The 25,268-nt window shown below is 56.8% G+C and overlaps 2 protein-coding genes across 3 annotated transcripts; both read left to right on the top strand.

Moving 5' to 3' along the window:
* Window positions 1–2,032: 2,032 nt before the first annotated feature.
* Zfr2 (zinc finger RNA binding protein 2) lies at window positions 2,033–21,116 on the top strand. Of its 2 annotated transcripts, none has more exons than XM_050123565.1 (18): window positions 2,033–2,167; window positions 6,738–6,930; window positions 9,202–9,289; window positions 9,900–10,144; window positions 11,435–11,614; window positions 12,113–12,299; window positions 13,020–13,165; window positions 13,832–13,951; window positions 14,544–14,683; window positions 15,171–15,303; window positions 15,736–15,902; window positions 16,643–16,817; window positions 17,813–17,951; window positions 18,517–18,611; window positions 18,702–18,797; window positions 19,134–19,245; window positions 19,831–19,928; window positions 20,372–21,116. In XM_050123565.1, the coding sequence occupies exons 1-18, from the start codon at window positions 2,115–2,117 to the stop codon at window positions 20,558–20,560; spliced, it is 2,556 nt and encodes an 851-aa protein (XP_049979522.1). In that variant the 5' UTR covers window positions 2,033–2,114; the 3' UTR covers window positions 20,561–21,116. The 2 variants fall into 2 exon arrangements, with proteins under 2 accessions (XP_049979522.1, XP_049979521.1); XM_050123564.1 differs by having other exon boundaries at window positions 9,199–9,289.
* LOC126489283 (uncharacterized) lies at window positions 21,048–24,972 on the top strand. The gene is made up of 3 exons (XM_050123443.1): window positions 21,048–21,144; window positions 21,463–22,073; window positions 24,751–24,972. The coding sequence occupies exons 1-3, from the start codon at window positions 21,048–21,050 to the stop codon at window positions 24,970–24,972; spliced, it is 930 nt and encodes a 309-aa protein (XP_049979400.1).
* Window positions 24,973–25,268: the final 296 nt, after the last annotated feature.

The following is a 25,268-nucleotide window of genomic DNA, read 5'->3' as shown; positions in this document are numbered from 1 at the left end:
CCCGATTGGCTGAGGGAAAAGCATATCTCCCAGCCATATCCTGAGCAGGTGCAAAAAAAAATAAAAAATAAAAAATAAAAAAAAAACTCGGAAATGGTGCGTCGCACTTATGCAAAATCACAACAAGAGAGAAATAAATGAACAAACAGCCGTGGCCTGGTTCCTTCCTTACGGGGGTGGGGGCGGGGAGCCTGCGGGGTTCTTTGGTTGCGGGGGCTGGGGGAGGCGCCCTTGAAACCATCTTTAAGGGCAGAGAAATGGAGGTTTTCAGATCCCCCTTCAGGGGTAAGTCAGGATGAAGCTGGGTTTTGGGGTGCCGCGGACCTAGCTGGTTGTTTTAGATGGCTTGGGTCTGCGCTGCCGCAGGAGCTGCGCCCCCTGCAGGTTTCCAGAGGAATTCTAGTTGCTGAGGGAAGACTAGAGTTTGCATCCTGGACTCAACTGCTGAGTGCGCTGAGGCAGGGGATTGCAGCTCGAGGTCAGGCAGGACTACAGAGTGAAGCTAAGGTCAGCCTGAGCGAGACCCCATCTCAGAAGTGAGAAGAGGGGTTCGTGGGAATGGCTCAGTGGGTAAAAGCTCTTGCTTTGCAAACGTGAGGAGAAATAGCAGGGGCCAGGACGCCTTCTGCAAGGCTTCTGCAAGCGTGACTGTGTGTGCTTGCAGAAGGAGCCTGGGGAGAACCATTGGGGAAGACGCGTGACGTCAGCAGCTGTCTTCGGCACGCGCATTGGCACACAGTCCGCCCCACTAAAATGTAAAGAGGACTGGGGGCGTGGTCAGGGTGCGGCCCCGCCTAGAATCCCCAGGCAGAGATCCTGGGAAGATGGAGGCTAAGCTGATGATGGTTTCATGAGAACTGTCAATAGTTTCCAGAAGGTAAAGAGCCACAGGGACGGATCCTGAGTCTATAAAGAGCCGATCCTGCCCAGACTTTGGTCCCCCAAAATATGAGAGAATACATGCTTGGGGTTTAAGACCCCCACCCTGTCAATCTGTTGTACTTTTTTTTTCCTCCATGACCTCATAGACCTCCGAGGCTCTTCCCTGCATCCTATGAGAACGTTAAGTTCCTCCTGCCACAGGCCCTTTGCCCGCGCTCTCGGATTTCCGACTTTCTGTAACTGACGTGTGAGGGCAGAGTCGCTGGCTGTGCATCCTTCTGGGTCTGGCTCAGGGTGCTGACGTGCTGTTCTCAAGGGCCACCCATCCCCGTTGGAACGTGTCTCCAGGTTTCCCTCTTTCTTCTGGGCTGAGTAATGCTCCATTTTGTGTTTCCTTCAATAGGGATAAATCAGTGTGCACCCTTCTAGAACAAGTCCCCGTGTGTACGTCTGCCGTGGTTGGCGACTTCCAGGGGCACACACAATAGGAAAAGAAAATACGTGGGCTGGAGAGATGGCTCAGAGGTTAAGAGCATTGCCTGCTCTTCCAAAGGTCCTGAGTTCAATTCCCAGCAACCACATGGTGGCTCACAACCATCTGTAATGGGGTCTGGTGCCCTCTTCTGGCCTGCAGGCATACACACAGAAAGAATATTGTATACATAGTAAATAAATAAATAAATATTTTTTTAAAAAAAGAAAGAAAATACGTAAACCAGAGAAATTGCCGTAGCCTCCCTGCCTTCTAGGAAGACGTGGGGCTCCTCGCCTAGGTAGGGTTTGGAAGCCACGGGCGCTCAGGACGGGGGTGGTCACGTGCCACCCGTGTGCCCTCTCTGGGGACGTGGGCTGGAGATGTAGACCAGTAAGTGAGCGGCTTGCCAGCAGGCCACACATCTGGAGTCGGGTCCCCGGGGCGCATGGCGGGTCCTCTCATCATCACAGGGCCCAGGGCAAGCAGGCTGAGCAGGGGGGCTTGTGAGGGGGACAAGAGAAGGCCCTCAGACGGGCCCGGGAGGGCGGGGCTTGGATGGGAGGGCGGGGCCAGACGGAGGCGCTCAGGGGTTAGGGGTGGTGGGTCCTGGAGAGTGGGCGGGGCTTGGCACGTGGGCAGGGCCAGACGGAGGCGCTCAGAGGTTAGGGACGGCAGGTTCGCGAGGGGGCGGGGCCCGGGCGGTGCGTCGGGGGCACGGCCGTGACGTCACTCCCGCGGGCTCGGGGAGGACGCGGACATGGCGGCCAGCGGCTTTTCCGGTCTCGCGCAGGGCGCCGGCCCGTCGTCCAGGTAACGAGCCCCGCGTGCGGCTGGGTGCCCGAACCCTGCAGGACGCGGTCCATGAGTCACGGGGAGCGGGGTGGGCTCTGGGCGGGGCGACGGTCCCTGGGGTCCGTGGGAGGGCGGGGCAGGGACCCTGTAAGGACAGACCTGGGTCTTGGAGGGTGGGGACTGGAGGACAGCTGGGGGAGGGGACTGACCTCAGAGAGGACTTGAGACCTTGAGGAACCTTCCTAGCGGAGAGAGGATGGGGGTTCTGGCGCCCCATGAAAGCAGCTGGGGTTTCTGGTGTTTAATTGATGGGGGACCCTCTGCCGGGATGGAGGCTGAGGTTCTGCTGTGTAAAAATGGGGACCCTTCTGACGGGGATAGAGTGTGGGGTTTTGATGTCTAATGGATGGGGGATCCTCCAGATGGAGATGAAGGGGGAAGTTCTGGTCCCTGATGGATGGGGAACCCTTCAGGTGGGTATGGATTGGGGGTTCTGGTGTCTAAGGGAGACCCAGGTAGGCAGGGTGAAGTGAGGCTCTGTTCTTCAGTAAAAGTATGGGCCAGATGGCACAGGCCTCCAGCCCCAGCTCCTGGGGAGAGAAACTGAGGTGGGGAGAAGTCTGTCTGGAGTTCAAGGCTAGCCTGTGCTACAGCTCAATGAGGCCAGGCTGAGAGGCTTAGGGAGAATTCGTCTCTCAGTGTTGGGAGTTGTGGGGGGTTGACGGCTGGGGACACATTCATTCCCCCATCAGCAGGTATCTTGGTAGGGTTCTTGTGTGATGACACACCACGGCCAAGAGCTGGAGAGAGGGGCTCAGTGTGGAAAAGTACTTGCTGCTGAAGCTGGAATCTGGTCAGTCCCTGGGACTCAGGTTGAAAGATTGCCTGACTCCTGCAAGTGGTCCTCTGCTGTGGCCCAAGACCTGCAGCAAGCTGGGGAGGAAAGGGTTTCTTCGGTTTACACGTCCACACCACTGTTCATCACTGAAGAAGTCAGGGCAGGAACCTGGAGGCAGGAGCTGATACAGAGGCCATGGAGGATGCTGCTCACTGGCTTGCTCCTCCTGTCTTCCTGAGCCCGCTTTCTGTAGAGCCCAGGACCTCAGCCCAGGGTGGCACTGCCCCGTCGCTCACTAACTGTGGCCCTGAACAACCCTTGTGAGGATTACTGCTGCAACAGGAAGGCCCGCGATAAGTTCCCCACATTTGGGTGAGAGAAGAAGAGAAAGGAGACTAACGCAGGCCTCCTAGGCCTTGGGCGACGCTGCTCAGTGTGGAAGGGGCTCCGGCTTGGCTTGTGCGTGCTCTGGAGGAGGTGCTGTGGATACCTCGGCCTCTCGGTGCTAGGAGAGCAAAGCTAGACTACCCCCACCCCCAGCCCAGAACCTAAATCCCTGCCACAGCGATGCAGGCTGGGTGCCAGGTACTGAGACCACCGCGCACATGGCAGCTGGAAAAGCCCGGCCTCTGAGCTGCAGAGGTCAGAAGGAATTTCATTTTGGTTCCATCTGGTTTTGTGTTAGAAAAAAGCGAAAGCTGAACCCTGACTCCTCTGTTCATCACTTAGCTGTATTTTTACCCCTTTCCTCAAATGTCAGCTGTTTGCATCACCCGGACACAGCCCCTGAGGGGACAAGGCCGAGCCCCTCGGCTCAGGAAAAGTTGGTCTCCAGAGACCCTCCACTCAGCGCAGCGCCTCCCACTTGGGGAGCCCAACTCCAATGGGGAGCACCCCAGAGCATGGGGTGCCATGGGGTGCAGGGCACCAGCCAGGCGGCACCTTCTGCCCTGTCCTTTGATTTGTCTGGCAAGATGGCTCAACGGTTAAGAGCACTGACTGCTCTTCCGGAGGTCCTGAGTTCAATTCCCAGCAACCACAAGGTGGCTCACAGCCATCTGTAATGAGATCTGGAGCCCTCTTCTGGCCTGCAGGTGTACATGCAGGCAGAAATACTGTATACATAATAAATAAATCTTTTAAAAAAAAATCTGAAGTCTCTGAGCCAGTAGCGGTCCGAATGCCTTTAATCCCAGCACTTGAGAAACAGAGGTAGGCAGATCTCTGAGTTTGAGGCCAACCTGGTCTACAGAGGGAGTTCCAGGACAACCAGAGCTACACAGAGAAACCATGTTCTGAAAAACAACAATTATAATAAATAAAATCCAAAGCCTCTGTAAAACTCCAAAATCACTTTAAAAATTCAAAGTCTTAGCTGTGGGATCCTGTAAAATCAAAAAAGCTCTTTTTCCAAGAGGAAAGAACCAAGCACAGTAACCATTGGAACAAGGTAAAACCAAACTGCAACAGTGCAAATAATTCAATGTCCAAATATCTGGGATCCACTCACCATTTTCTGGGCTCCTCCATGGGCCTGGGTCACGTCCAGTCGGCCCTCTGCAGCGCACACAGCCTGTCGTCCCCACCGCTGCTGTTCCTGGTGCTCATCCCATGGTACAGACATCTCCACAGCACCGGAGTCTCTGCTGCAGCCTCTCAGAGGCTCTCTTCGTGGGGCCAAGCCTCAGCTTTTCGGCTTGGCTCCTTCAGTCAATTGCCACTGAGCATGCGCCTTCACCAATGCCCTCTCCCGGACTCTCATGGCGCCAGTGTGAGGTACAGCCTTGCCGCCTCTGGAGCACAGCTTCTCTGTGCTCTGAGGACACTTGTCCCAGACGATTTCACCTTGGTGTGCTGGCTCCTTGCTAATCACAGCTAATTCTTTAGCTCCAACAGGCCAGGAACATTTATTATTATTATTACTATTATTATTATTGTTATTATTATTTGGTTTTTCAAGACAGGGTTTCTCTGTAGCTTTGGAGCCTGCTGTCCTGGAACTGCTCTTGTAGACCAGGCTGGCCTCGAATTCACAGAGATCCGCCTGCCTCTGCCTCGAGAGTGCTGGGATTAAAGGTGTGGTCATGGCTGACCACAGATTCTTAACTCAGAACTGCAAATGGCCCACAGGGTCTTTGCTCCCCTCTGAACTTCACAGGCCTCCAGCAGCTATGCCTCTCTTGGTGCCATCTGTGCGAGGGGCCTCCCTGTCCTCTGGTGGTGAGCACTCCGTGCCTCCCTAGTCCCTAGAACCCAACCAGGTCTGTCTCAGCAACCCCATGCACCCGGCACCAGTTTCTGTCTTAGCCAAGGTTACTAAGTTTGATGAAATGATCAAACGTGGTTGGAAAGGAAGGCCTTTTAATTCAATGTAGGGCTTCACATCACTGCCTCGCTGTAGCAGAGGCCACGGAGGGGCTGCTCATGGCTTCCTTAACCTGCTTTCTGTAGAACCCAGGAGCATCACACCAGGGAGCATCACACCAGGGAGGCTTCACCCACAGCGGGTGGGACCCTCCAACATTGAGCACCAACTAAGAAAATGTCCTCCAGGCTCGTGTGAAGCCTGATCTTGAGGCATTCATTTTCTCAGCTGAGGCTCCCTCCTCTCTGATGACTACAGTCTGTGTCAGGTTAACAGGGAACTGCCCAGGAAAGCAGGTGTCCCTCCTGTCTGTCCCCAGGGCCACGCCCCTCGAGGCGGGCCAGCCTGCTGATTGTCACCTGCCACCCTTCTGGCAGCTTCTAAGCCAGGCCCAGTTTTTTGAGTCCTAGATGCGCTCACTGTGGTGGTAACCTCCGACTTCTCAGAGGGCCCAGTGAACAAGCGCCTGGGAACCCTTAGCTGTGACCCCAGTTTTTACTGATTCGGAACTCACAGTGACACTGAGGAATGTTGGTGTCAGGGCCGCGATCCTTTGAGGCCCCTGGTGGGTAGAGCACACATTAGCACGAAGGAGTCTTTGGGCTCCGTGGCTAGTAGACCCTCCCAGCACTGGGGATATAGAAGCGGAACAATAGTTCAGGTGAGCCTCCTCTGCGGAGCGAACTAAGTCTCCCCGAAAGGCGTCCTGGGATGGACAGCCGTACCTGGTGGCCATCGGTGCTGTTGGTCGCTGGGTAGACACCGGGGAAGGAAGATGAGGGGCTGAGAGGTGTTTGGAATACAGCAGCTGCACTTGCAGAGGAACCAGAGGGTGGTTCACAATCTGCCTTCAGTGACAGAGCCTGGCGCCCTCTGCTGGCCTCTGCGGGCACTAGCCACACCAGTGGTAATGCAAGCGAAACATAAAATAAAATAAAATAAAATAAAATAAAATAAAAAAACACAACTCACGATAGCCCAGACAAGCCTAGAATTTCCAGCCCCCAGCCTTTGCCTCCAGAATAGCAGGGATAGCCAGGCCTGACCACCAGGCCTGGTTGTGAGAACTTCCACCCACCTGGGTTTCTTGGGCTGTCACTGCGGCTATGAAGCCATACGGGGGAGATGAGAGCGTAGTTGGTCAGAGCACCTGCTGGACAGTGTGAGGACTCGCGTTCACTCCCAACATTCATCTGCAATGTCGGTGTGCCGGCACATACCTCTCTGCCTGTGCTGGCCAGGCCGTCCAGTGTGAGCTCCGGGGACGTGAGTGTCGTCTGTGGCCACAGGAGTGAGGGGCTGGCCTGGCCAACCACCTGCTTGGGGGTCGTATGCCGTGGAGACCCAGTTAACCCCCTCTGCCTTTTGTGTTCCGGTGGCTCCAGCACCCAGCCATCCTCGGCTTTTCCTGTCCTGGCTGCTGGGCCCAGCTATGCCATGAAATCTACCCCTGGAACAGAGAGCACCACCAGCCAGGCCCTGGCCCCTGCCACCCAGCCGCACGCCAGCCAGGACTCCGCATCCAGCAGCCGGCCCCCAGGTCCTGTCCCTGTGGCCGCGGCTGCATCTACCCACCAGGTACTGCAGCGCCACTTCATGCAATAAGATTTTAGTTCATTTTTTACATGTATGAGTGAGTTCCTGCATGTGTGTCTTCCGTCACATGTGTGCAGCGCCCACAGAGGCCAAAGGAGGCTGTCAGTCCCTGGAGCTGGAGTCACGGGTGGTCATGAGCTGCCATGAGGGTGCTGGGAACTGAACCCGGGTCCTCTGTGTGAGCGATTGGTGCTCTGACACCACAAGGAAATGTGTGTTGAGTGGGACATCCATGGTGTCCCATTCAGCATTTCTAGGGACAGGACCTGCTCTGCGGTGACAGGAGCCACCACACTGACACCTCCCAAGGAGGGGACTTCTAGAGACACTGAGATGGACAGAGTTGTGGCCCAGCCAGGCAGTGGCCTCGAGAGGAGCCTGCAAGGCTCTGAGGGAATCCCCTCCAGCAGACAGCAGTTATGGGGGTACCAGGGCTTGGGGCCACTGTGTCACCTCCCCCATCACAGCTCCTGCCCTGTCTCATCCCTGACTCACGTAGCCAACAGTTGTGGTGCCTTGACTCAGACCAACCTGGGCTCCTGGCTTCCACACTGAGAAGAGTTTTGGGCCAGGTGGTCCTGAATTAGCACTGGGGTTTCATGAGCTTTTAACAGGGACGTAAGCAGGAAGGTTGAGATGGGGGCCTTGGGAGGAAGTCAGTCACACCGGTGCAGCTCTGGCATACCTGGTAGTCTTGGAGGCTTTGGTGACCTTTGGGTGCTGTCTTAGCCCTGGGTGGCTCTGAAGGGCAGCAGAGTCGATAGGTCATAGAGACGCAGGCTCGAGTACCGTGCACAACCCTGTCTGTGGAGCCTGGATGTGCGGCCTAGGCTGTACTTGTCACAGGTGGTTCTGCCGTCTGTGGTGAGGGCGTACCTGTCACAGGAGGGTCTGCCGTCTGTGATGAGAGTGTACCGGTCACAGGAGGGTCTGCCGTCTGTGGTGAGGGCGTACCTGTCACAGGAGGGTCTGCTGTCTGTGGTGAGGGCGTACCTGTCACAGGAGGTTCTGCCGTCTGTGATGAGAGTGTACCTGTCACAGGAGGGTCTGCCGTCTGTGGTGAGGGCGTACCTGTCACAGGAGGTTCTGCTGTCTGTGGTGAGGGCTCTTCCCTCCTGACTCCTCAGTCCTGTGGCAGTACCACTGAAACAATGTCTCAGACCTACTGTGCTGACACAGGCCCATGTGTGTAGGGAGTTGGGTCCATCCTGGGCTGGGTGATATTGTCTCAAAAAAAAAAAAGCAAAACTAGGGTCCGGGTCTGGAGGCAGAGGCAGGCGGATCTCTGTGAATTTGAGACCAGCCTGGTCTACAGAGTGAATTCCAGGACAGCCAGGGCTACACAGAGAAACCCTGCCTGAAAAAATTAAATAAATAAAACAGTAGGACTGGCTGGCTAGGCATGGGGAAAGACACTGTGACTGAATCTGAGGACTGGGGCGGGTGGTGGTGGCGCACTTGGGAAGCAGAGGCAGGCGAATCTCTGTGAGTTCAAGGCCAGCATGGTCTACAAAGCAAGGTCCAGAACATGCTCCAAAGATGCAAAAAAAACCCATCTCAAAAAATAAATAAAAAAAATTTGATGGTTGGAATTTGAACCTTGGGCCCCACCTGGTAGATGGAGAGAAGTGACCCCGCAGACTGTCCTCTGACCTCCGTGTGGGCTGTGCTGTGCCCTGCGTGCTCATGTGCACGCTACACACAACAGATTAATAAACAAATGACTGACCTGTAGTCTGTGGGCAGTATACTCGCCCAATACACAAGGTTGTTGGGTACATCCCCAGTACTACGTAAACCAGGCCTGGGGCAGCTCCTGAGGAGGAGGAAATCCAAGGTCACCATTGGCTGTGTGGGGAGTTCGAGGCCAGCCTGGACTATGAGAGCTTGTCTCATCAAAACACACTTCATGACCAGGGTCCAGACCATAAAGCTGCCTCCTGTGCACTGCCCCTCCCATGTCTCACCCCAGAGACCCCCCAGTGTCCCACCCTACTGCCCCCTGTGTCCCACCCCACTGCCCCCCAGTGTCCCACCCCACTGCCCCCCAGTGTCCCACCCCAGTGTCCCCCAGTGTCCCACCCCAGTGTCCCCCAGTGTCCCACCCCACTGCCCCCCAGTGTCCCACCCCACTGCCCCCCAGTGTCCCACCCCACTGCCCCCCAGTGTCCTGCCCCACTGCCCCCTTTGTCCCATCCACCTCACTGAGCTGTTTCCTTTTCTCTGTCCCTGTCCCATGGAATGCTCCAGCAGGGTGGTCACAGCTACCGAGAGTCAAAGGTGCCCAGGAACTGCGAGGACACAGCAGAGCAGCCAGCTGCAGCCTCTCTCTGCCGACCAGGTGAGTGTCGGGATCCTCTGAAGGGATGGCCATGGCTATCACAGGGGCCACATCTCAGCCAACACTCAGCACAGACACACAACAGGCCTGGGCTGGACCAGACCAAGTGGAGCTCCTTCTGGCTAGACCCTAGTCCTAGGTTTTTTCTTTTTTCTGTTTTGGTGTTTAGCTTTTTGAGGCAGGGTTTATCTGTGTAGCCCTGTAGCCCCGGCTGTCCTGGAACTCGCTCTGTAGACCAGGCTGGCCCTGAAGTCAGAGAGATCTGCCTGCCTCTGCCTCCCTGAGTGCTGGGATTAAAGTTGTGACCATCACCAGCCGGCCAGCAGTCTTGTGTCTTTTTGTCTGTGACATTTACTTGTTACCGCATGTGTCTTGGCAGCGCGTGTGGAGGGCAGAGGACAGCTTCCCGACGGAACAAGTCAGCAGGCTTGGCTGCAAGAGCCTTTGTCCGCTGAGCCATCTTGCCAGCTCCAGTCTCAATTTAAAATTTCCTTGTGTTCTGGCAGAGCTGCAGCTGGGGGCCATAGGAGGTCACAGGCTTGACCCCTGTGACTGTCCCCTCCCTGCTCTGGGTAAGCCTGGCTGAGTGTACTGTCTCTTGCCCTCCTAGGCCCGAGCACCCACGGCTCAGACCGCCCACTGAAGTCCCAGCGGGTCCTGCAGAAGCAACAGACATCCCCAATGGCTCTTGTGGGCTCGGACCCTTGGGGTGGCCCAGGCCTCGGACCTTGGGACCCCAGCTTTACCAGCGACGTGCTGCCATTCCTGGACAGGCTGCCGAAGCCCAAGGCGAGCCCCCGGCCACCCTCCGTGCACTACTGTGAGGTCTGCAGGGTCAGCTGCGCCGGGCCACAGGTCAGCACTGGCAGTGGGCAGCTTAGTGTCACCCTCCAAAAACAGTGGCAGGGCCGGGCAGTGGTGCACACCTTCAGTCCCAGCGCTCAGGAGGCAGAGGCAGGTGGATCTCTGAGTTCGAGTCCAGCCTGGTCTACAGAGCGAGTTCCAGGACAGCCAGGACTGTTACACAAAGAAATCCTGTCTTGAAATAACCAAAGTAAACAAATAAAATAAAAAAGAAGAAAGAAAGCACTGAGAGATGACCACAGAACGATTGTCTTGACACACACACACCACACACAGATTTACACAAACATACCACACATGCACACCCCCCCCACACACACACACAATGGAGAGAGGAGAGAGCACACTGAGGCCACCTCCCCGTGGCTGAGGCTGCTCTGAGCCTGCCATCCTCTGGCCTCAGCACCTTCTTAGAGTCAGCGATGGTGCAGGCATGCTGTGTGTTTCTGGGGCCCTTGTCACTCGCCCGCTGCCACACTGGGCTGCATGGGCTGCGGCTGGCCTGGTTTTCATGATTCTAAGACCGGAGCCCGTTTTGCTCACATGGGCTGAGCTGTCAGACCCTGTGGGCACTGATGCCCGGATGTGCATCTGATCTACGGTTGCGGTTGCTCGTCTGTTAGAGCTCTGTGAGATCAAGGCTCACACGTGTGCAAGTGTCACACTCTGCGTCAGCTCAGAAGGGGCTTCTCTGCGCTCGTGTTCTCAATTGCGTTTATTTTCTCCATGTGAGTCTGTGCCCTGCGTGTGCCTGTCCATTGGGGCAGACGGGGGGGGGGGGTCGCATCCCCTGGAGCTTTGCTCTAACCCTGACTTCACCCAGCATCTATCTTTTTCTTTGTTTGTTTGTTTTTTAGTTGTTTTGTTTTAAGGAGGGTTTTGTGTATCCCAGGCTGGCCTTGAACTCACAACTGTTCGAGGATTACCTTGAGCTCCCGACGCCCCTGCCTCAGAGGACAGGCCAGCAACCCCACATCTAGCTCCTGAGGTCCTGGGGATGAAACTCAGGCCTTTTTCACAAACTTCAGCCCCAGCCTGGAAATCCAGGTGTTGTTTGGTGTCAGCCCCCTGTTCCCAGACAAACCACCGAACCCTTGGTGAATATTTTCTTAAGAACCTGGTTGGAGTTAATACTGCCTGACTCTTGTAATTTAATACCTCTCTTGGGCACAAGTGTTGGAGGAAGCAGGGGTCCTGTGTCCCTCTGAGCTCCCACTAGCCAGCTCTGCAGCCTGCAGATGATGACTGTGTGGTCACCCAGGCCACCTCGCTCTGTTCCAGACCTATCGGGATCACCTGGAAGGACAGAAGCACAGGAAGAAGCAAGCAGCTCAGAGGACAGGCACACAGCCCAGCGGAGGTCCGCGAGGGGCCCAGAGCCTGCACTGTGGCCTCTGTGCTGTGTCCTGCACCGGGGCGGATGCCTATGCAGCTCACATGAGGGGAGCCAGGCACCAGAAGGTATGAGCCTCCCAAGCCTGCTGTAAGCTCTGAGCACATGCAGGTGTGGGGGGAGGGTAAGGGGGGGGCTGACGACTGTGAGCCTCTGAGCCTGTTCTGACGTGGCTGGAGGTAGCGACCTTAGGCAGTGGCACTGTGGCTAGAGTCTGACTGAACCCAGGGCATGAGTGTGTTTGTGTTTGTCTCAGCTGGGGTCCCCCAAATCACGTATTCGTGCACACACTCACAGGCTACAGCTGGGGAGCTAGAGAGCTGGCTGCATTGGAGGTAGATGACATTCAGTGGGAGCCAGTGCAGGTGGTCGAGAGAAAGAGGTGCCACAGCTGGGAAATGGGACCGCAGGCAGGAGGTGGCTCCAGGAGGTGTTTTAGCGTGGAGTTTCCCACAGAGTGTAGAAACCAGGGTGCGGCCCCCACATTCCCTCCAGTAGCCAATTCGGTGTGGAGTGCCCCGTTTTCCAAACTCGCTCCTGGCTGAGAGCTGTGGGGTCCATTGCAGGTCTTCAAGTTGCACACCAGGCTAGGGAAGCCCATTCCCTCTGAGCCCACGCCTCAGAGTGTCACCTACACCAGAGGCTCGGACAGCACCCCTGAAACCTCAGTCAAGCAGGAAGCTCACAGCAGTTACAGCCCACACACCTCAGGCCGGCCAGCACCAGCCAAAGGATCAACAGCCTCACGCAAGGGTACAGGTCTCTCCAGTTCCCTATATGTGAGCAGATGACCACGCCCCCAGCCCCTCACTGGGGTGATTCCTGGTGGGACTCCACCCTGACCACACCCTCAGTCCCTCACTGGGGATTCTAGGTAGGGCTACACCCTGGCTATGCCCCCAGCTTTTAGAAATTTTGGGGGTGTTTTTGTTTTTCTTTTTTTCTTTTTTTGACAGGATTTCCAGGGTTCCTGGCTGTCAGAGTTCTTTCTGACTCTGTAGCCCAGGCTAGCCTTGAATTCAGATCCTCCTGCCTCTGCCTCCCAGTTTTCGGGGATTAAAGACAGGTGCCACCCTGGCCATCTCTTGTTTTTGAGACAGGATCTCACTGTGTGGCCCATGGTGACCTGAAACTGGTGATCCTCCTGCCTCAAACTTATGAGCAGGGTGTGTACCACAGCTCTGTGAAAACTTAGTTTGACTAGGAAGCCACTGTCCTTGGGAGCTCCGTGAGGTGACCTGCCCTCAGCAGACAGTCAGTGGCCATTTGCGGAGCACCTCGCTTCCTTGCTCTGAGCTGTTCCCACGTAGCCTGGACATTCTACCTGCCCTTCTGTGGCTGCACGGCTCCATGTTGCCACAGACATCTTCCAGAGGAAGGAGGGGCTACTGCTCCTCTGCTTCAGGTTCCTGGGGCATTGTGGGAAAGGAGTGGGGAGAGCCTGGGGTTGCAGCCGGTCATGATTTCTGGCAGGGCCACCTGAACTGCAGACAGCACACAGCCGACCCGGAGAAAGGAGACCACCACATCCCAAGGCAGAGGCCACCAGGGGAGGGCCTGGGGAAGCTCCAGGGACCTATGGGGACATCGAGCCAGTGGGCACAGAGTATGTGGAAGAGGTGAGTGAGCTCCATGCAGGGCCACGGGCCCGAGACTCGCCAGCCCCTTCTCATGTCCACCTCCTTCAGGGTGTGCTACAAGGGCCGGGGGCAGGAAAGCCTGGCAGGGAACCAGGACCCTGCCACCCAGCAGGCCAGGCTGTGGCACCTTGCACCTCAGTTGGCTTCCACACTCTGGCCTTTCCTGCAAGAATCAACCAGCTCCCTCCACCCTGAGGTCCTGGGCCCGTACTGTCAGCCCAAGGACAGCCCTTGCCCACCACTGCACAGACACCCAGGGCAGACGGTTTCTTCACAAGCTTCTGCCCTGTGCAGAGCCGTTTCCACTCACAGCTGGCTCCGTGGCACCTGCCTGCCCAGATGTCACCTGTGTGGGTGTGTGCAGGGTGCTTCTGTGCCTTGCACTTTGTGTCAGCCGCTGGAGCCAGCTGTGGTGGCCTGCCGCTGAGACAGGGCATTAGACAGAAGTCATGGAGACCAAAGAAAGTGATGGGATGTGGGCTCTGTCCCGGGGTGGAGCTAGGGGAGGAGGGGACCAGGCCAGGGGCAGAACCTGGGCTCCTGCCAGCCCCACCAGGAGGACCAGTGTCCTGGGTGTCTTGGTGCCCAGAATCCTCCTGGGCGTTAGGGCTGGCCAGTGGGCGGCTGAGCCGTGTTCTGTCCTAGGTGCGCAGCGAGGAGGGGAAGGTGATCCGCTTCCGATGCAAGCTCTGCGAGTGCAGCTTCAATGACCGCAACGCCAGGGATTTGCACCTGACCGGACGGCGGCATCGGCTGCAGTACCGGGTATGTCCGGCAGGGGCACTAGAGGCCGCCGGGACCACCCAGTGGGAGAGGAATGGGGTGCGGGAGGCAGGCAGGTCCATAGCTTTCTTCTTCACCAGGAGTCTTCCTCCTTGGCCACGCAGGAGACTGCAGATGTTCAATGCCAGGCTGTGCTTAGCTGCTGCAGCTCCTCACGGGCTCAGTGTTTCTAGTTCCTCAGTGAACTTGAAGCAGCTTGAACTTGAACATGCCCCTTGGTGGCTCCCTGTGGAGCTGCACTCCTGACCCCACCTGTGCTCGGTAGGCTGTGCAGAGTGAGCAGGAGTAGCCTATGCTCGCTCCTCAGGTCCGCTGTGCAGTGAGCAGGAGTAGCCCACACCTCCAGTACCTTGTCAGGACCTTTCCCAAAGCACCCATTTTGGCTGCTGTGGCCTGCATGTCACCTGCTGTCCCCACAGCACACTTCCCTCCATTGCTCTTGTGGGAGGGGCAGCTTTGTGAGAACCAGCAGCTGGTGAGTGTTAGTTGGGGCCCTCTGTGCCCAGGAGGTGGCCCCTGCTTCAGTCTGTTCGTCCCCTCTAGTGGCATCATCTGTCTGGCTTTGCCTTTGCAGAAGAAAGTGGACCCAACACTTCTGGTGGCCGCCCGGCCCAGCGGCCCCATGCAGAGGGTGCTGGTCAAGAGGCTGCAGCGGCAGCGGCAGCTGGCACAGACAAGACTAGAGGATGCACGGCGCTGGAGCTCTGAACTAAGGTCACTATGATGTCCCCTCTGACCTCCTCACAGTCCCCCGACCTCTGATGTCCTATGTCCCCCGACCTCTGATGTCCTATGTCCCCCAACCTCTGATGTCCTATGTCCCCTGCCCTCTGATGTCCCCATGTTTCCTGACCTCTGATGCCCCCATGTTTCCTGACCTCTGATGTCCCCGTGTCCCCCGACCTCTGATGCCCCCATGTTTCCTGACCTCTGATGTCCCCGTGTCCCCCGACCTCTGATGCCCCCATGTTTCCTGACCTCTGATGCCCCCATGTTTCCTGGCCTCTGATGCCCCCATGTTTCCTGACCTCTGATGTCCCCGTGTTCCCGGACCTCAGACGTCCTCAACCTCTGGCGTCTCTGCATCCATCCTGCTCCGCTCTTTAGACCTTCTCTGTGGTCACCTGGGCCTTGGGGCTGGAGTGAGTCTGTGGGGTTCTCTGGTGATCACAGCCCTGTGTCCCCCCACATCTGGCCATAGACAGCAAGAAGGACAGAACAGAGAGCTTGAGGAGCTCTCCCAGCCCCAGATTGAAGAGCAGTCACCCACGTCACCCGCCTGGGCCCTGCCAGCTCCCACTGCCAAGCCAGGAATGGCCACCACCTGGCGCCAGGTAGGTGACGGGGGCTGATGTGCCGTGTAAGAACCTCCTCGGTCCCCACCAGGCCTCAGGAGCCTCAGGACCGTGAAGACTACACAGTATGTGGGTTCAGCATGGCATGTCTCTCCCACACCGTGGCTTCCTCCTGTTCTCTACAAATGTCCATCCTTAGGCTGAACCTGAGTCTGGCCTCTTGCTTGGGGACAGGCCCTGTGTGCCCTCTGGCCTGTGAATGGAAGAACATTGCCAGAGAAGAGCTGTCCCACCCAGACCCCAGCCCCAGCATGTGTTCCCTTGTGGGAGCTGCTCAGATGCTGGCCACAGCCAGCTCCTGCCTGCCAGGGCTCCCTGCAGCCTGCCTGGCCTTGCACCCTCTCCGCAGTCCTGCCAGGGCTGGCTGTCTTGTCCTCACCCCACCCTTGATGAGCGTAGTTCTCCCCACAGTCGGGGCGCCGGCCAGAGAGCAGTGACGATCGACATGTCATGAGCAAGCATGCCTCCATCTACCCCACCGAGGAGGAGCTGCAGGCCATCCAGACAGCTGTGTCCCACACAGAACGAGCCCTCAGACTGGTGTCGGACACACTGGCCGAGGAGAGCAGCCAGCATGGGTTAGTGCTACACCAGAGGCCATGGATGCCACAGGGTTAAAGCTCTGTCCCACCTCCATTGTCTCCCAAGGCTTCTGGTGGAGAAAATGCCTCCCACCCCCCATGTGTAGGGGTTGGTGAATCCAGCATTCAGAAAGCTGAGACGGGAGGATTGCTGTGAGTATGAGGTCAGCCTCCACAGTGAACCCTTGTTTCAGATATAGATAGGTAGGTACATACATGAAAGATATAGATAGATCATAGATATGTAGATGTAGATAGATCATAGATATGTAGATAGAGATAGATCATAGATATGTAGATGTAGATAGATCATAGATAGATATGTAGATGTAGATAGATCATAGATATGTAGATGTGGATAGATCATAGATAGATATGTAGATAGGGATAGATCATAGATAGATATGTAGATAGAGATAGATCATAGATCATAGATATGTAGAGATAGATCATAGATAGATATGTAGATAGAGATAGATCATAGATATGTAGATAGAGATAGATCATAGATAGGTAGATAAATGAATCATAGACACACAGATAGATCATAGAGAGGTAGATGTCTGACCTCTCCAGTGATGGGATTGCTTGCATGGGGCTGAGGGATGAATACTGGGGATGGAGGTGTTTCATTTCCCATCAGGCCTCTGCTGTAGAGAGGCCTGGTTCCTGGTGCTCAGGAGTACAGCACCCTTCCGTCTGTCCCTGCTGACTGTGCTGCTTCTCTGTCTCCTCAGCACCCTGGCGCCTCCACCACCGCGGATGCTCAAGGGTGTGGTTCGGGTTGGCATCCTGGCCAAGGGCCTGGTCTTGCGCGGGGACCACAGTGTGCAACTGACCCTGCTGTGCTCTAAGAAGCCCACGCACTCCCTGCTGCAGAGGATCAAGCAGGAGCTGCCCAGAGAGCTGTCGGTAAGGGCAAGGCTGGAGAGACAGCGGAGAGGCCCACAGGGCTGGGGTGACGCCATCGTCTCGCTCATACGTGTTGGCATCTGAGTTCCAGTGTCTAGAACCCATGTAAAAAGCTAGTCACAGGTCTGGCGGTGGTGCGCACCTTTAATCCCAGCACTCGGGAGGCAGAGGCAGGCGGATCTCTGTGAGTTCGAGGCCAGTCTGGTCTACAAGAGCTAGTTCCAGGAAGGCAGAACTACACAGAGAAGCCCTGTCTTGAAAAACCAAAACAAACAAACAAACAAAACAAGATGGAAAAACAATTGAGAAACATTCTGACTTCAGTCTCTGGCCCTGACATGCACAAAAGAGGAATCAGCCACACACCTGTCATCCCAGCAGCTGAGGCAGGGGGATGACAAGCTCTACCCAGGGCTGAGTCAGTAGCTCAGTGGTGAGCACTCTCAGGTGCAAGGCTCTGGGCTCCATTCCCAACACTGACATGTACATGCACACACACGTTCACACACGTTACACATGCACACACACTCACACACGTTACACATGCACACACACGTTACACATGCACACACACTCACACACGTTACACATGCACACACGTTCACACATGTTACACATGCACACACACGTTCACACACGTTTGCGCACGTTACACATGCACACACACGTTCACACACGTTTGCGCACGTTACACATGCACACACGTTCACGCACGTTACACATGCACACACACAGTTGTGTCTGTGCACCCATAGGGTGACTGCCTGTGAAAGGCTGTGTTTCCTTCCCGTTCTGTCATATGCGTCACCAGCCGCTTTTCTACTAAGTTGCTGTCCTATGTGCAGCAGTGGCTCCTCAGCCTCCCTGGCGGGTCTCAAGCCGCCCAGGCCTTCCCAGCACAGGGCTGGCCCTGGCATCAGGCACACTAGGTGGACAGATGGGCACACGGGCAGTACCGTTCTGTGTGCATGGGGCTCCTGTCATGTGTACCCCAGATAGTGGCAGAAGACAAGTACGAGGTCTCATCTGACCGCGACGCCAACATCGTTATCTCAGCCTGCGTGGAGCCGGGGGTGAAGGTCACTGTATCCGCCACTTCACCCCTGATGCGCGAAGACCCCTCCGTAAAACGAGGTACATCCCCAACTTCCTGTCCTAGGTCTCCAGGGCACAGCAGATACACCCTGCCCTGGGTAGGACCCCCAGTGGCCTCACTAGCTCTGGGTCACACATGGTCACGTGGGGTCATGCAGGGTCACACGGGGTCACGTAGGAGCAAATCTGGGGCAGTCGAGCTAACAGCTAACTCTCTGGACCTTTGCACGTGCTTGGAAAGTCCTCTCCTGCTGAGCGCACCTCTCCATGGAGTTTAGGGACAGGGCCTCTCTATGCAGCTGGGCCCAGGCCTGAGACTTGCAGGCTGTCACTACTTCAGCATACGGTTGTGTACAGTAGTGACCCAGCTGTAGGTGTGGGCACGGTGTCAGCGTGTACAGTAGTGACCCAGCTGTAGGTGTGGGCACGGTGTCAGCGTGTACAGTAGTGACCCAGCTGTAGGTGCGGGCATGGTGTCAGTCCTTTATCCCAGTGCTCAGGAGGCTGAGCAGAGAGGCCTCCACTGGGAGCTGGAGCCCAGTGTGCAGTGCAGAGGAACAGGGCCACCCTGTGAGGCAGGGACTCAGTGTCCTGTCCCTTCTAGGACTGCAAGACTCTCTGCCTGACCCAGAGGATGTCCTGGACAGGGAGCGGTGCCTTGAGACCCTGGCCGCCCTCCGTCATGCCAAGTGGTTCCAGGTCAGGACCCGGGGTGGCTGAGGTGGGGACAGTCACCAGCCACAGTTTGTCTCAGAGTCCCACTGACCACCAGTGTGTATCCCCCCCAAGGCTCGAGCCAGTGGCCTGCAGCCGTGTGTGATTGTCATCAGAGTTCTGCGGGAACTGTGTCGCTGCCTGCCCCCCTGGGGGGCCCTGCCTGCCTGGGTAAGGCCGCAGGGGACAGTGAAAAACCACAAGTGGGGGTCCAGCCTGGTCTCCTCTCGGCGCCCGACTAATCCAGAGTGGGTCACTGTCATGTTTGACTGTCACCTTAAATGCCAAAATGGGGGGTAAAGCCCAGAATGCAGGTGTCCCAGGGAATATACTTGCTTCACAAGAGCCATCAGCATCAGGGCAGGAGCCAGGGCGCCCCTGGAACTTGAGAACACTCATGTCCTCACAGACACGTACTCCAGCATAGCCTTGTTCACCAATCCTGCCCCCTTCCAAGCTACAGTGTCCCGTCATGTCCCCCAAGCCCTGGCCCTGTGTCCCCTTCAGGCCATGGAGCTGCTGGTGGAGAAGGTTCTGAGCAGCGCGCCCCGGCCCTTGAGCCCAGGGGACGCCATGCGGCGGGTCCTGGAGTACGTGGCCACAGGCGCGCTCCTGACAGGTCAGTGATGGGACAGGCGTGGGCGGGAGGCTAGGCTATGGACGGCAGATACAGCGGCCATCCACATCCACACACAAGAGAGGTCATCTATACACGCTGGAAGAGTGGCCCATAGCCTAGAGCACAGGGGCAGAGGTATGTCGCATCCTTTAGGGACTCCGTGGTGACTATGGCGCCACACCGTGGGGCTGGGCTGCGGCTCATCTAGTGTCCCCGGAGCCCCTGGGTCTCAGCCCAGCACTGCACAGTCCAGGCCTGGTGGACAGCTGCCACCCCAGCACTTGGGATGAGGAAGGGCCACAGTGCCCTCCGAAGGGACAGAAGTGGGCCCCGATGGGTGATTCTGGGTGGGAAAAGAGGGCCAAGGGTCAGGCCTGTCCTGTGGGCTGTCACACAGGCTGGGGCGTGCTTACCCACCCAGGGACAAAAGGGCTGTAGGGGACCCATGCAATGTGCCCAGGCTGTATGTTATCGAGGCAGACCTGGCCCAGTGTGGCCCATGGGTCGCTACAGGCAAACACAGACTACAAGTGAAGTTACCCCGCTAGTACCCTCACAAGGGTGTCTACCTTCTCCCTGGTTCAGATGGCCCGGGGCTGCAGGACCCCTGTGAGAAAGGCCCACAGGATGCCCTGGAGCCCATGACCCCACAACAGCGGGAAGACCTGACGGCCAGTGCTCAGGTACACGGGTCCCCATCCTCCTCCTGCAGTCTGGACTCAGGAATGGGGCTGGGAGTGACAGACAGCTCCAGAGGGCAGCACTGAGTGGCCTGGGCCACAGAAGTCCAGGGCTCCACTGTCCTACACGGAGCCCTAGGCTCCATCCTGGGCACTGGGTATGAAGGCAGGAGGAGCAGAAATTCAAGGCTGTATAGAAAGTTTGAGGTTAGCCTGGGCCTGGTGTCAAAGAAAATACCTCAGCCACACTGCCACTTTCAGAGGAGCCAGGTGTCTTGCACTGAATTCAAGGTGGGGTCCCAAGGGCTCCAGGCCATCCCGTGCCAGTAGCCAGAGGTGGCATTCCCCAGGCTGCATGCCTGTCACCAGAAACTAACAAGGAACAGAACAGCCCTGCTCCCTGGTCCCTGCAGAGGGCAGGCCTGACAGGACCCCGCTGTCCACAGCGTGCCCTGCGTCTCGTGGCCTTCCGGCAGATACACAAGGTCCTTCACATGGAACAGTTACCTCCGCGGACCAGATTTGGGGCCCGGGCCCGGAAGAGGATGAGGGAGGCTAGTCAGGCCCAGGAGGGCTCTGGGGAGAGAAAGCGGGGCCGGCAGGGCTGCCCTGAGCCAGCATCACCACAGGCCTGAACCTGCTCGGGCCTCCTGGGTCTGTAGCCTTGTCCACATGCGGTGACCCTGTGCCATGGCTCCGTCATCCCCACCCCCAGGCAGCAGTGACTTCCACTCCTTGATACTAATTAATTTGAAACTCCCTTGATGTCACATGAAGTAGGTGGGATCTGAATCACTTCCTTGAAATGCCAGGAAGGGTGGCCTGGAAGATTTTAGAAGTCACAGAGTTGGGGTGGCGGGGTGGCGGAGCAGAGAGCACAGAATGGGATTCCCCAGACCCCAGACCCAATCCTGTCCTCCACACAGACTCCAGCTCCACCCCAGCGGTGAGTCCTATGGTCCCTGGGACGCTGTCCCCCACAGTGGAACCCAGCCCCAGTCACTGAGTGCCTTTGCAGACAGGGCCCACTCTGCCCCAGGTCACCCTGTGGACCCCTGAGCCCCCCGGGACTACCCAAGGCTTCAACCCTGCTCCATTCTGCCTGTGGCTTTTAAAGGCACAATGCCTGGAGTCTGTAGAATCATCCAGAACTTGGCCGGGGTGGGTAATAAATCAGATCTGCCTGTGTGCCCTGTGGCTTTCGTGTCCTTCACTCTGGGTGTGGGGGTGGAAGTGCCCACAGGCCTCAGTCTCCCCACACCAGCCTGCCTCATGAGCGTGGGCTGATCTCCGCCCGCCCCGGGAAGGGCCTGGTCAGGAGCAGAATGCTTCCTGGAGGAGGTGCCTCGGAGTGCAAGGCCCCAGGCCTTGGGAAAGTCTCCCTTCCAGTTTCCCTCTTCTCCCTGAGCGCCCTCCTCCCGGTGGAACCCCGAATCTAAGCTCAGCCTCCATGAGAGCAACCCTCCAGTGTGCGGAGACCAGTCATACTTCCTCCCAGCCTCCGCCTCCACACTCCACCCTCCCCCGCCCTGATAAGGGTACAGTGCAGGCAGTGTCCTTATCAGACAGAAAAGTGTACTGGCTGGGTCTGGCTGGGCCAGGCACGCGTGGGTAGCCAAACCAGGAAGCCTCTTTCTGGTGGCGCTCAGCCTGAGGCTGGCTCAGGGGGGGACAGTGCTTCACAGCTGGGCGATCTCACTAGTGGAGGGAACTGGTGGCCGCGACCTTGGTCTAGGCTCAGTGCTGGGAAAGCACCGCGCCCCACCGCTCCGCGCTGAGCCCCTCCGCCAAGCCCACCCGTGTCTCCCTGGGAAGGCAGATGAGTCCACGCCAGGTGACAAAGAGTTAAGTCGGACCCGCCTAGCAACCCCAAACCACGGCGCTTCCGCGACAAATCCAGCATTTGGTGATTTCAGTCCAGATGGAGTCCTGTTTGGGCTGTGCAGCTCCCTGAAGCCTCCAAGAGCCGCAGCAACTGACCGGCCCGCCCAGGTCCTGTCCCCGCGAGGCAGGGGACCCCGCAGCAGGCCAGCCGAGGGTCAGGGGCACAAGCCTGGACCCCAGACAAGGCAGGAAACCGAGCGCCAGGGTATTGAGGGAGAGCTGGACCCGGGCTGCGGATGCAGGGGAGCGTTGCTAGGAGACAAGGTAAGTGTGGGTGGGTGACGCGTGCGTGTGGGCGGGCCGCGGTCCAGGTAGGAGGGGTTGGGGAGATGGCTGCCTGCAGGAGGTCACTGCTGACCTCAGGAAGGGCAATGATCACCAGGGCTCGAAGTAAGAGCCAGCTGGAGGACGGGTGCTCCTCAGGAGGGGATCGCAGTCCCCCGCGGGCCTTGCCTGTCCCATGTTCACTGACGTTTTGAAAATAAAACGCTGCGTGATTGTCACTGGCCAAGGAGACACCAAAGACTTCTCTAAGGAACGAATGGGCACACATGGCGCGGTCAAGCCACTCGCTGGAATATTATACAGCCATGAAGGGCATTCTGATCCCTGCTCGAATGCAGGTGGCCCTGGAGGACATAATGTCCAGTGACAGGGGCCACACACCACAGGGTTGGTGTCATCAGACCCACAGAGATAGGAAGTGGTCAGTGAGGGCCCTGGGCAGGGGAGGGCATGGAGTTAGTGTGGGATGGGGAGACAGTTCTGAACACAATGATGCCAGTGGCAGTGGGAGTGAGCGAGCCGTGCTGCATGCGGAACTGAGATGGGGAAAAGTGACTTTCACGTCACAGGCATTTGTTAAAATTTTATAATGGATATCGCCGGGTGGTGGCGCACGCCTTTAATCCCAGCACTCGGGAGGCAGAGGCAGGCGGATCTCTGTGAGTTTGAGGCCAAGACATGCTCCAAAGCCACAGAGAGACCCTGTCTCAGACAACAACAAAGTGTATCTGCGTGCATACGTGTGTGGTTGTGTGCATGTGTGCGGCTGCAGTCAGAGACCAACCCTTGGGAGTCTCTCTTCACGGTGTGTGTCACGGAGAGTATATGTAGGCATGGGACAGCCTCGCCCTCTGGGTTCTCACTCCTGCTCCGTGTCCTGGTTTTTGGACATGCAGTGTGGGTGGGTGGCCTATGAGCATATTATTTTAATCTCTGTTCTTCAGCTGACACGACAGGAAGCCAGCTCTTATTGCCAGTCCTTGTGGGTTTTGTGTAGTATGACCAGGAGTCCTGAGCTAGCCTGGGCTACACAGTGAAACCCTGCCATAAAAACTAAAAAGGATGAGCCAGCCTGGGCTACACAGTGAAACCCTGCCATAAAAACTAAAAAGGATGAGCCAGCCTGGGCTACACAGTGAAACCCTGCCGTAAAAACTAAAAAGGATGAGCCAGCCTGGGCTACACAGTGAAACCCTGCCCTAAAAACTAAAAAGGATGAGCCAGCCTGGGCTACACAGTGAAACCCTGCCGTAAAAACTAAAAAGGATGAGCCAGCCTGGGCTACACAGTGAAACCCTGCTGTAAAAACTAAAAAGGATGGTAGAGGGTGAGAGCAGCTGAGCCCTAAAGAGAGCAAGGGTCATTTCCCTGCAGGAAGCCTGGTCCTTCCCTGAATCTTGGAGTCCCCTAGCATGAGAAGCACCAAGAAGAGCTAATTTTAAAGGCATGTTAATTGGGGCAGCAGGATCTGGCCAGGGATGCAGGCTGCAAGGGAGCCATCTCTATGGCAACTGAGTGTCCCCAGTGCCTTGACTGATGACGGTGAGTGCCAGGGCCTCAGTTTCTCCATCTACAAGATGGGCACAATGCCTGCTCCCTGCACAGGGAAGCAGGCAGCTTTTGACACCTCTGAAGGTAGTGGCTTTATAAAAATCCATTTGTAGAGCTGGGCATGGTGGCACATACCTGTCATCCCAGCACTCAGGATGCTGAGGCAGGAACATGGCCAGTTCTAGGCTAGCTTGGACTATGAGTGAAAGTGTCTTAAAGAGAAGTGTTAGGGCATTTTCTATCTGTTCTGTAGACAGAGACTCATGTAGTCGTCCCAGGTAGCTGAGGCTGACCTTGAACTCCTGACCTGTAGCGCGCGAAGATGTAGCTCACGGAGATGTAACACTGACCCATTATTGCTTCAGTCTCCCCATTACTGGAATGACAGGCGCATACCACCACACCTGGTGTAGAGACCAGGGCTTTGTGCACATCAGGCGAGTTCTATGCCCGTGAGTCCAGCCCCAGCCTCCTGTGGCACGAAAAACATGCTTAAACACATTTAGGTCCCATGTCAAGTGTCCAGGGCTTCACAGGCTAGGGCTGTGGTCAGCAGTGCCACGTGCGGGCAAGAGCTTCCTGGCCGTGGTGTTTCCTCTGCTCGGTCTGTGGCTCAGCACGTCTATTTCAGGCAGCTGCGATGGCTTACCAACGAAAATGGATCCTTAGTGTTCCTGGAATCACTGCCACGGGGCCCCCAGTGAGAGGGTAACCACACCTCAGATCCCCACCCAGCTCTGCCTCCCCTAACCCACAGGGACAGTACTATTATCATTTAACACATAAGCTCATAAGCTTTCCTTTCCTTTTTTTTTTAAATATTTAATTATTTAATAAGCATACAATATACTTCTGGCATGGAAGGCACCAGGTCTCATTACAGATGGTTGTGAGCCACCATGTGGTTGCTGGGAATTGAACTCAGGACCTCTGGAAGAGCAGCCAGTGCTCTTACCCTCTGAGCCACCTCTCCAGCCCTCCTTTTTTTTTTATTTATTTATTTATTTTTTTTTAACAAGGTCCCAGGTAGCCCAGCCTGGCCTCAGATTGACTCCATAGCCGAGGTTGACTTTAACTCCCTTCCCCCTTGCTTCTCCCTCCCCAGTGCTGGGGTGACAGGCCTGTGACCACAGTGTGCCACCTACTGAGCCCCCAAGCCCCAGGCCTGTCTTCTGCATCTTTGCCAGCTGTAAGTACCAGAGAAAACATCTGGACAAAGTCCATTTGGCAAAGCAACCAGGGAGGCGGTCAAGGCCAGCAGCTCACAGCACTACGACCCCCACGCTGCAGTCCTGGCCCCTCAGCCTGGGCCTCCACTCCCCGCTGAGCTGTGAGCCTGGCGCACACACAGGCACTTTCAGAAAGGCCAGGCTCCTCCTGCTGTGGGGATGCTCCAGCCTGTAAGGTCTCAGCACCCCATGAATGGAACCTGTGCAGGATGGGTCAGATCTGATCAGAAAGCAGCCGGTTACCGCATAAGCTCGGGCCACGGCAGCACCAGTGGGTATCTCCTGCAGCGTGGGAGCGGCAGTAGGAAGGAAGCCTCCGGGTCAGTTCCTGTGACTCAGACGTGTGGTGTCTTCAGCAATGAGGGTCACCCAAGAGCAGAAGTTGGTTTGCAGT

This window comes from Alexandromys fortis, unplaced genomic scaffold (genome assembly GCF_014885135.2).
Source record: "Alexandromys fortis isolate MF-2015 unplaced genomic scaffold, M_Fortis_MF-2015_v1.1 scaffold_221, whole genome shotgun sequence".
Taxonomy (NCBI): domain Eukaryota; kingdom Metazoa; phylum Chordata; class Mammalia; order Rodentia; family Cricetidae; genus Alexandromys; species Alexandromys fortis.
The sequence above is the reverse complement of the archived record's forward strand: the minus strand, read 5'-3'. Positions and strand labels throughout refer to the sequence as shown.